Source organism: Rhipicephalus microplus, chromosome 5, assembly GCF_043290135.1.
Source record: "Rhipicephalus microplus isolate Deutch F79 chromosome 5, USDA_Rmic, whole genome shotgun sequence".
NCBI classification, from domain to species: Eukaryota; Metazoa; Arthropoda; class Arachnida; order Ixodida; family Ixodidae; genus Rhipicephalus; species Rhipicephalus microplus.
In genome coordinates, this window is record NC_134704.1 from 46172297 (window position 1) to 46183616 (window position 11320).

Here is an 11320-nt window from a genome sequence, read left to right on the forward strand (position 1 = left end):
TTTGGCAGCGTTAGCACGGCTCTACAACCAGACACTTTCGGAGCACTCAATATCGGAGTGCTGGAACGTTCGACGTTCCAGCTAGAAAGCGACGAAGGCGCTGCTGAAATTTCTGCGGTCAACCGGACTCTCAAAATGTCTGAGACACTACCATGCTTGAGTGTGTGCGCGTTTGCTGTCTTCTTTTCTTTAACCATCCTTTTCCCTCCTTACCTTTTTCATGCCCATTTCCTTCTATGCAGTGCAGGGTAGCAAACTGGATATTTTTGTCTGGTTAACCTCCCTGCCTTTCACTCAACCTTGTTCTCCCTCTACATATTTATTTACCTTACACCTTCTTTTATTTGCGGTTTTAGTGCTCTCCTTATGGAGCTGCTATAGATAGGTTCGAGTACCTTATATCAGCTTCCCTTACTCCCTCATGCCTGCTACTTGCTTGTGTACTGTAATTATGAAGCTAACACAGTTTGATTTAACCCTATTCAACACAACAGAACGGCAGAACACATTGATGCTACAATGCATGAATGCATAATGATGCCTTCAGTGTTTAGGAACTCAAGACGCGAATGCATCAGTCTCAAAGCTTGAGCACAGCCAAAGTCGTGCTACAGTTTGTTTTAGCCATAACTACGATGCTTCGTTTATAATGAAAAAAAACAAAACAAATCCAGACTACTTTTTCTTTTCCTTTCACATACATTAGCGCGCGAACATGACCCACAGAAAAGGATGCGGCGTAGCGGTTGCCAATTCCTTCCGGCACAAAATTGACGGACGTTGCACAGAACACATCACTCGTGTAAGCAGTCAAAATATTCATTTTTTAGTGCGGATCGGACTGCCAGAAAACTTTGGTTGCCAAGCGCACAACTACGAGCGGTCGGCGTGTTTTGAAGTGCTATCGCAACACGCGCGATTGCCCGACTCGGAACGGAAATCCCAATCAAAACATTCGTACGGGTTCCGTTTCGTTGAGCCACGGTCCCTACGCAGACGCGCGCCTGACCGCCCACATTATGCGGTCGTGAGTACACAGTCTCTATATTTAGCAAGCTGACGCACCGCAGTCTTCACACTCGAGCGAGTGCACAGTACAGCGGCTTAAGTGGCAATCAAAGGCACAGAATGGCCGTGGTTTCACTTACTTGTCCGCCCCTTGCTTACAAAGGCACAGAGCGAGAGCGACAATCAAAACCACTGACGTAGGGATGGCGACAAGAGCCCATGTCACCGGAACGAGCTCAACCGAAAGCATCTTTCACACCAGTCCTTCGAAACCTGCGCAGGTTGAACAAAGCAATAGAATGTCACAAAACTGCCTCACGAAACAAGCGAAGATCGTGCTACGCAAGGTTTTAGAAGGGGCGATGCCCCGCACAGTCACAAATTTACTCGCATAATTGATTCGGTGCACTTAGCGGGCTTTGAAGTGACAACGGAACGCTTTTGGCTGATGCGGACACGCATACGATGTCCACTCGTGCACTCTGTAGTGAGGTGCAAACACTCACTCATTGCGATTGGATGTAGCAGCTCGGAAATGGTAAACATCGGTGACCCGCGGCTTTCGCCAAATCACAACGACAGCGAAAATGTGGGGCAAAGGGGACGACGACGACGACGACAGCAGCGACAGTAGTGGCGGTGCTAGAGTGTACTAGAATGGGGGAGTGGGTCCACTGTGGCCGGCGGCAAGCGGTGCGGGTGAAGCAAAAACGGCGGAAAATTTGGTGGCGCTGCAGTAGCCTTCTCCTGAAGTGACGTCAGTTTCGGCGGGAGCGTGCGAGTCGTGCGGCGGTTCGGGCCGCACGACGCGCTGGCGGGGACGCTGAGCGCTCGATGTTGTCGTCTGCTCGACGCGCCGTCGTCTGTTCGATGCACCGTCGTTCGTGCGCTGTTTTCACAATTTGTCTCCTGGTTCTTTTTTTACACATTATTAGAGACAAAAACAAGTGACATGAAATAAAATGTATGCTTTTTTTCGTGAACGCGTAGGTTTGTATTTCCCTTTGAGCAAAGCCGTCTGGACAAAGAATACGCGGCAGACGGCACGTTTGCGTGCGCAGATATGTGTCTGCTGGTTGCATAACGGAGCGTTCCAAGCTGCTTCAAAAGATTAGAGGATGAGCACGTCTAGGCGTAGAAATTACTGTTGTGTCGTAGGCTGCCAAACCGGATACAGCAGAGTTAAAAACCAGCCCAAGCTCTCACTCTTTGGAGTACCTCAAGACGAAGAAAGACGCCGGCTATGGGACCAGAATCTCAACCGCGCTGATCGGCCCTTGCAAGTCACCGATGCCATTTGCGAGCTGCACTTCGAGCAAAAATACATACTAAGGCAATATGTACATATTATCGAAGGCCGAGAAGTATATATAGAGCGGGGAAAGCCGGAACTTCGCAGTGATGCTGTACCCATAATTATACCTCATCTCCTGAAGTGTCCTGACGAGCAGCCCACACCGGAGCAGTCAACGAAGAAGAGAGCGGCTTCACCACCAACCTGTGAAGACCAGCCGTCAAAAAGAACTGCGCTGCAATCAGTTGAGCCGCAACTGAGATTTGAAGATTGCGAAAGTGCGAGGCAAAGCGACAACGCATTTGAACTTGAAGACGTTGTCCGGCCAAACGACCACTGGGCAATGCACAAGTTTCGTCATTATGACGGAATTGCTTATGTTTCGGCCTCCCTAAGTCGTGAACTCGTAAGCATCGAAAAGACTGTGCTCATGAATTACGGTACCGACCGGAGTGAAGTGATTTGTCGGACATATGTTCGGAAGACGCTGATCTCCGAAAAGGTCGCCTATAACCTTGAAGATGCCAAACAAGTCCTGGACTGCGCAGAATCTCTTCACCCTTGCAGAGGAGCAGGTAGGGCGAAGGACTTCACCTATGACGTTCTTACGAAGAAACTGGAGCAGCAAATCTCTCATTCCGACGGCCTTGTCTTCAGTGTCACGTGCAAAGGAGCGGTTAAACAACAAGGTGAGTGCGGCAAACGTTTATTGAGACGTCACTTGTAATTGTACAATTAATCAATCAGTAACCTGTTTAATGCTAGAACATTTGTGTGGCCCCTAATTTTTGTAGTACTCATTAACATTTACGAAAGAATAGTTTGCCTACAGAAAGTGAAAGTGCATAAATTGCGTTTCAAACATGCATGGTAAAAAACTGGAAGCTCTTCATAATTTTTTTCTCGTATACTTCCAGGTTCTTCATGCATTTCATGCAAGTACGTGAGGAAAGTAATACTCACCAGAAAAAGCTACCTAAAACGAAAAGAGCGAAGAAACTCAGTCTCCACCAAACTGCGGGTCCTGAGTCAGAGAAACAAGCGGATGGCGACAAGGCTGTTGGACATTGCTGGTCGTCTCGAAGAGATGAGGGCAAACAATGCGAATGTCGCGGATAAAATACTAGAGGATAAAATATCGTCACTACCGCGAAAGCAGCAGGCAAGTGTTCGCGCTTGCTTTCAAGCTGCCAAACAAACCAGCAAGCAGGGCATGCGCTACAATCAGGAGTGGATCCTCGAGTGTTTACTCATGAAACTAAAGAGTCCCCGGCTTTATCAGCACATCAGAAAGAACGAAATTCTCATGATGCCCAGCAACACTACTTTGAAAAGATACTTGAGGTCATACGAGTCGGCCTTCGGTTTTAATCAAGCAGTAATGAACACTCTAAAGAAAAAAACCGCGAGCATGTCAGACCTCGAAAGACACGGCGGACTATTGGTGGACGAAATGAAATTGTCAGAACATTTCAATGTGACGGCGTCTGGCCAGATTCAAGGCTTCGTGGACCTTGGAGAATTTACGAAGCCCGAAGACAAGTACCAGCAATGTGATCACGGCATGGTCATCATGTTTGTGCCTTTCGCTGGAAAATGGAGCCAAATTGTGGGCGTTTTTGCGACAAAAGGAAATGTGAGAGGAGACATTTTATTGAAAATTCTCATGGAAGCTATCATCCTCGTGGAACAGGCGGGCTTGTTCGTCGACCACATCACTTGTGACGGAGCCCCCTGGAATCGAAAAATGTGGAAGCTAGCGGGGGTGTCGGCGTCATCGAAGAAAATAAATGGCGCCATACAGCATCCTGTCGACGAGATGAGGAAATTGCACTTTATCTCCGATTTCCCGCATCTGCTAAAATGCCTCAGGAATGGTCTTCTCCAGAAAGGCTTTGCAACACCAGACGGATTGGTACGTATAGATTCATGGTTGACATTTTACAAAGATTGTGTTTTTTGCATACATTGCATTACCTCAACCTATATTTCTAGGTGTCTGTGCATCCGGTTCGGGAGGCGTACCTTCTAGACAGAAGTGTTAGGACACTGAAAGTTATGCCCAATTTGACCGAGACGCATCTGGAACCAAACTCATTTGAGAAGATGAGAACCCCTTTCGCCTTCCAACTATTCGGTCCATATGTCCTACGGGGCCTGGCCTTCTACAAGGAGGACATCGAGAGAAGGTGTGGCAGCATCGAGGCAACTCAGCTGTTCTTCTCGTGAGTTGCGCCTACGTTCCAAATGAATTAAGTGTAATCGTAAACATCTCAAACGCATGATGAGCGCTCTTCTGACATACATTCTTTTTGTTTATTTTGCAGGAAGATCCAACGACTGATCACCGTGATGACTTCCAGGTTTCGGGCCGAAGCGCTGAGACCAGCTTCTACAGACGCGGCATTCCTGTCCAATTTTCTGGACTTCCTGAATGACTGGGAATCATTCAGTGACAACAAGCGGCACTTTCTCAGCGAGTCCACTGCCATAGGTTTTAGGGTCACTATAGCAAATACCCTTTCATTGCTGAAGTACCTGACAGAGAGCGTTGGATTCAAATATCTCATGACATCTCGACTTAGCACCGATCCCGTGGAACATTTCTTCGGCATCGTTCGCCAGTCAAGTGGCTGCAACGCGCACCCCTCTCCGGATGAGTTTCTAATAACCGTCAACTGCTTGTCCTTTTATAACTTGGCGCACAGTGTGGACAGCGCAAACGCAAACCCTGACATGATAAACGCTCTTGTCACTGTGCATGACAGACAGGGTCTAAAGGTCACGCACAAAAAAATTGATGATCTTATATCACAGGGAAAACTTGGCGAGGTCGAAAGCACGATTGCCACGATGCCAGAAAAGTTTGCTGACCACATCGATGTGACTTTGGAGAAGAGTGACTCGAGACTCATTTACTACACAGCAGGGTACGTGGCCAGAAAGTGTGTATTGAAGTTGGCATGCGTACAATGCAAAGAAGTGCTTCTGTTTGAGAAAGCTGTCGCGGTTGCTGAACAGCTCCCTTCGCAATTCACGGAGCAATGCGACTGGGGTGGACTTCTGTACCCCTCACGACAGCTGTATGATTTCATTGCCTCACTTGAAAACTTGTTTACTGAATGTTTCAGTGTTTCCATGTTGCACACAGATAGCATCTCTGACATCCTTTCATTGGTGAAAACTAATTTTCTGAACTCGAAAGCGGTCGGCTGTCCAGACCACAAAGATGCAGTGAGCACAAAGCTCGTTTCGTTCTACGTGCTCACTCGCCTTCACTTCTTAGTGAAGGGAATGAACAGGGAAAACGCTTCGAAACGAGCGAGAGCAAAACACTTAAAGCTTAGCAGGACAACATAGAGCCTGACGTTCCTTGAGCGACGGTGTCGAAGTCTTTCGATGATATTTATTTTGTTTTTTATATTTATGCGAAAAGCTTGCGCAGTCAATTTAAAATAAAATATTTTGCGCATATCACTTCTTTATTGGTGTCTTTCAGACTTCCTATCTATAGGTGAAAACACGTTCATGTTTCGAACAAATGTTTGCATGGACACGTACCGCAGGCACGAAGAGAAAAGGTAAAATATAACATATTTCATTAATACCTACAACGTATACCAGCACTAGATGCCGAACAAAAACTCATCATAAAACCACCGCGACGGACGTGCGTCCGCCCTATAAGTCATTTCCTACGAATAGCACAGTTGCCGTCCGATGTGACTAAACTTCCTTTGCCAACACCCTCACGTAATCGCAACAGGACTGGTTCAGTTTTTCAATAATATCACGCGTCCCTAACGAATAGCTGCAAATTTGCAGAAGGGTTCGCATACTTTAGCTTTAATTCTCGTGATAACAGCTGGTAACTTTAGTCTTGCATCATATTCAATTTGCTGCCGTGAGTCTAAATTTGCACCAAACGCAAACTTACTTATATATCCCAGTTATATTGACATTTTTAAAAGCATCGCAGTTAATGCTCATATTACACTTTCGATGCGTACGTTTTCGCAAAAGCCAAATTCAACTTACGCTCTTGATTGTAAACAATTACCGTGGAAATCACGGTACTTGCGTGCGTGACTACCTATACGAGCAGGGCGTTTCGCAATATAAACATTTAGATTTTGTTGAACTGGCGCGGAAGCACGGTGCGACGCCGTTCACGGCCACGCACGCACGAACGAAGCAACAACGCTGCGAGACTGCGCCAGACGCGCGAGCAGCACGCGAACCGCGCGAGCTATCAGACTACCCACCCGTCGCGAACCGCGTGGCAAAGGGGACTTGTAACCATGGCAACCACGGCTAAGTCTTCAGGTGAAGGCGATGGTAGCGCCACCTGGATTTTCCGAAAAAAACGCCTCAGCGTGGAGCCTTCAGTGGACCCACTCCCCCATTCTAGTACACTCTAGGCGGTGCTTTACAAATTAGGAAGCCTGGATAGATGCAAGTGCCTAAGGTGCTGGTGGCGTGAAGCCTTCGTACTGACGGCTGTGGTAAAATTAAAAAAAAAATTATACATATTATAAAGTCTGCAGAAACAATTCATAATAACTGCAAATTTTGACAATTAACTTAAATATGCGTTGTTTATAAGCGTTTTTAATGTAAAAATTTAGTGTTTAGTAGTCTACTCTGAGTCAAGATAAGTGGTAGTTTCATTTGTCCACAAGTCCCTTAGCTTAAGGCGTTTGTGGCGCGCGTGTGTGGAGCATGACCTACTACACTCCTGACCTGCCCAGAGAGCACCTCTTCCAGCGCCCACGTTCTAGTTCATACCTTCTGCCGCTAGGGCCGTCACCTACGAGCGGCGTGGCGCTAGTCAGCACCTGCTCGCTGACGTCATCTTCACTCTTTGTGGTCAAATTTTGACCAACAAAGCACTCGTAGTGCGTATTTATGATCCAAAATTTAGAATTATTCAGAAATAATAATACTAAAAGACATTCAGAATTTTTTTGCAATAAAATGCACGCTACCACGCATAGGCTGCCCTACATCGTGTAAATCTACGGGTTCCCACGTTTGTCAACCAGTGTGCTATAAATACTCAAGCGCTCTGAACACCTTGCTTAACCAGCAATGTATGGGAAGAAATAGTCACATATATGCCGCCAGTTCACTACAGAATGCAGGCATTCTTATACCAGCGCCTACAAAACAACCGTAAAGAAACAGACGAACAGGTTATAGGTAGCGCCACCAATGGTGAGCGGTTGAACGAGAGCGGGGACACGCGCTCCCATAGGAACCCCGCTATCTGAACAGGTCAGGAGTAGAGTGTACACTCTAGTCAGGAGTGTAGTAGGTCATGGTGTGGAGCATGAGGTCTCTTCGTTTTGGCTGCACCGGCTGAACCAGTTCAAAGGGTGCAGCACCTTCGTCCTCGTTTTGCCGGAGCAGCGCGCGCCCTCTGTCGCACCCTCTGCACTGGCTCCCTCGTTTTGTCTAGGTGTAAGCCTAGTTCCTGACGAGTTCTGTACCGGCGTGCACGCACTCCAAAGCAGGTGCAGAGTAGTGCAGCATGGCGGGCGTCCCCCCAAGGCCAGAGCAGACGACGTTGCAAATAGTTGTTCAGGGCGTTCAAAAGGAAGTTAAGGCACTTCACAATCCCGACGGGTCATTTATGACGGACGCCAACGGTTACGTCTATGAGGCATCAGGTAAGTCAGGCTGCATGCATTGCCAAAAAACGTGGTTAGCGGCCAGGAGTCGTAGTCGGTCAGCAAACAGCCTCGTAGCATTGCTTATGCTATGTCGGTATTTTTAATCTTGGTTTTCGCCCTTGCAGACGGCAAGCGCGTTACGTTGCGGTTCATGGCAGGGAATCGTGAAAATGACCCCCCTCCGGCACAACCGCCGACGCCTTCTCCTGCCTGCGACGGCGACGTTGACAGCGATGGGGCTTTAGCCGCATTTCCAGCAGCAGCCGCGTCGGCTGAAGATGTGGAAGAGCTTTGGAGCGCCCGAAAAACAAGGTTCTTCATCGCCAAATACTCGGAAATGAAGGACTTGGTGGGAAAAACCAGGGCACTTCGGTATGTCATCCTATGTCCAAAATTATTTGCAGCTTTTTATTATTCCGTTTCACTCTAGGCAAGCACCAACAAGATAAGGTGCAGCACCTCCAAGCTCAAGCCATGTTGCAAGTGTAGTGCTGCCTTGAGAATTTGCACTAGAGGGAATTGCATGTTGTTATTCTGAGGCACATCTCTAGCAAGTCTCGCCCTGCAGTCCTTGTGTCTTCACTGTCTGTCCGCATTTCTCTCGCACTGCCACTTTTCAAGATGGTGCAGCTCATTGTTAAAAGAGATATGCTTCTTGACACGTGCTACCCTATCTTTGAACCTAGACTGCGCCGTCGTGTCAGCAAACAAGGTTGCGCAGCTGCATGTTTTACAATGCAAAGACAGGTTAGAATATGGCTGTCTCCTTAGTGAAGCTTTATGATCCAAAAGAGTGATTTACACAATGTTCAACTTCTCCAACATAATGCTTCCCGCACAAAAAGAACGTTCGCAGTTATCAGAAGTGTGTGAATAGTGAATTTCGGAATCAAGTAAGAGTCAAATAGTAATGGCACCAAATAGAATACAAATAGTAATTGAATACTGTTTGAATAGTAAGTAGACCATTTTCAAAACAGCCTTAGAACAGAACATTTTATTTGAAACAAATAGTCACAAACTTTCGACAAAGGCCATTACAGTCAGTTTGAATCTACTCAAAATACCACAATTACGAAAACTAAGGTAATCTCGTATGCAGCAGGAACTAGAATATTCGTAACATTTTGTAATTGTAGGTTCAACTACGGCATTGACTAGCGTTATCAACGTGAGACTTTGTCACCTCACTTTAAATAAAATTGGGACACAAAAACAAAACAATTTACAACCAAACATTGCAGATACAACTAAATATGTAACGGAGCAGATCAACCCGTCATCACAACATGGCCTGCGCACTAAAAGCGGATAACAATGGGCGTTGAAATTTACATCTGCAAGAACAATTTACGCAAACGCAAAACTTGTATCTGTTGCTAGTCGTGAAGCTGCAAGCACTCGTAGTTCCCACCTTTGGTTATTACAAGACGAAGACAGGAGCTGATAAATGCGATACAGCTAAAGTGCAGTAAAAATTGAGCAAGAATGGAGCTTTCAGAAGCGCATTCATTCGACAATCAATATAGTGTAGGTAGTCTTGCAAAAGCTTGGGCTGCGTACAGGTCACATTAGGGATTGAAAGAATGACTTGTAGCTGTTTCGTTGTTTTGGGGTTCTCCCGCCAGTGCCGATTATTAAAAGAATATTTGTTACTTAGAATATGTGCAATTCGATTCGACTTAGGAACTGAATACAGTGCTGTTTGATTCATTATCCAAAATTTTCGAATAATCGAACATCCCTAGCAATTATCCCTGAAAGCTACACATATGAAGTACTAAGGAAAGGTTCATGTGCTACTGCAAGACTTGGGTCACGTTACGTCGCTTCCTTCTTTCCTACTAACTGTGCTTTGCTTTTTTGTTTAGCACAAGAAGGCTTCTGTGGAAGAAGTTGGCTGAGGCCATCAATACGGAGTTCTTGTGCAACGTGACTGCCACACAAGTGGAAAACAAATGGAAGTCGCTGGACAGAGCATATAAAAAGTCAAAAAAAGACAACAATTCTTCAGGTCACCACCGTGTGAACTGTGAATATGAAGAGTAAGTTACGATTGTGTCTTCATATCTTCAGTGATTCTCATAGTGTCTATTACAGAGAGCTGGCAGAAGTCTTGGAAAAAGAACATAGTGTAAATCCAAGGCTGCTCTTGGAGCCTGGAAAAACAATCCTGCCTAGTGCAAGTCCAGAGTAAGTAAAAATTACTTAATTTGTGCTGTAGCCTGGAAATGACATGGCACCTGTACAATTACTTTCAACAGCACCAGCATCACTGAAGCACCTCAAGATGCAGCAGTCCCAGTCGAGTGCAACACAGCATCCAAAGTTCGGAGCAGCACAACGCCAAAAAGGAAGCGCCAGAGTAGGTCCCAAGTCACGCCGCTCTTGGAGGCATTAGAAAAAATGCAAGCTTCGAGAGCTAAGCAAGAGGAGGCAGCAGTGAAACAACTGGAGGAAAGAAAAAAATGGGAAGAGGCAAAGGCAAAGCGGCATGATGAGCGCATGCAGCGATTCGATCGGTTGATCGACGTACTCTCAAATAAGGACGGGTTATAATATGGGCAATAAACTTTTATAACACTAGCAGTGTCTACTCCATCTAATTTGTTAAAAAAAAACATTGCTTCTAGACGCGGCACCCCACTTCGCAAAACATTTGCACACTGAATAAATCGCGAAGCAAAGATGAACTTCTAGCACTGTTCCTTTGCAATGAACTCTCGCAGAGACTGACTGTAGCCTGGCAGACTGCAATCAAAATCTCCTTCACTTTCATCATTGCCCACATCTTCTTCTTGGGGAAGCGTTGCAAGTTCCTCAAGGAAGTCCCTTTCATCGTTGCACATGTTGTGTAGCACACACGCAGCCATAACTATATAGCAGCACTGTTGCACACTTTTTGCATCAACAAGGTAGAGCCTCCTAAAACGCTGTTTAAGCAGGCCGAAGGTGTTCTCAATAAGCACTCGTTGTTGACTGTGTCGTTTATTGAAGCTCTTTTTCCACGTAGGAAAAGAACTTCCATTGTCCTTGAATGGGGTCATGAGCCATGGCATCAGTGGATATGCACTGTCACCCAGTATATAATTGTCTTCACATTCCTGAATTGCGCGTGCAAAGAAGGGGCTCTCCCTCAGGACACGGGCGTCGTGAACCGAACCTGGAAACCCAATAAACACGTTCAGCAACTTGTTCCTGTCGTCGCAGATTCCTTGCAGGATTATCGAAGGCCACTTTTTCCGGTTGAAGTAAGACTGCGTAGATTCGCTTGGAGTGAGTATCCCGATGTGTGATCCATCGATACAGCCGATGGTGTTTCTTGGGCCCTTGCCTTTACTTT

General features: G+C 46.3%; 2 protein-coding genes across 3 annotated transcripts in view; one reads left to right on the forward strand and one right to left on the reverse strand.

Moving 5' to 3' along the window:
• The window catches only part of LOC119174624 (uncharacterized), a 28546-nt gene extending 26900 nt beyond the window's left edge, over positions 1-1646 (reverse strand). For both annotated transcript variants that reach the window (XM_075895359.1, XM_037425612.2), the window contains exons 1-2: positions 1515-1646; positions 1149-1281 (exon numbers count right to left, since the gene is read on the reverse strand). In XM_075895359.1, coding sequence (XP_075751474.1) covers positions 1149-1258 — 110 coding nt within the window. In that variant the 5' untranslated portion in view covers positions 1259-1281; positions 1515-1646. The remainder of the gene's footprint in view (positions 1-1148; positions 1282-1514) is intronic.
• A 6089-nt stretch (positions 1647-7735) lies between these two features.
• On the forward strand, positions 7736-10418 carry LOC142817764 (uncharacterized). The gene is made up of 3 exons (XM_075895360.1): positions 7736-7974; positions 8103-8349; positions 9849-10418. Exons 1-3 carry the CDS (start codon positions 7836-7838, stop codon positions 10024-10026), a joined length of 564 nt encoding a protein of 187 aa, XP_075751475.1. The 5' UTR covers positions 7736-7835; the 3' UTR covers positions 10027-10418.
• Positions 10419-11320: the final 902 nt, after the last annotated feature.

What these genes read in the sequence shown, in the direction of transcription:
- LOC142817764 (XM_075895360.1), top strand. Translation starts at nt 7,836, where the DNA reads ATGGCGGGCGTCCCCCCAAGGCCAGAGCAGACGACGTTGCAAATAGTT. An exon ending in TTACGTCTATGAGGCATCAG is followed by an intron (nt 7,975 to 8,102) that starts GTAAGTCAGGCT and finishes TCGCCCTTGCAG; the next exon opens with ACGGCAAGCGCGTTACGTTG. An exon ending in GGAAAAACCAGGGCACTTCG is followed by an intron (nt 8,350 to 9,848) that starts GTATGTCATCCT and finishes TTTTTTGTTTAG; the next exon opens with CACAAGAAGGCTTCTGTGGA.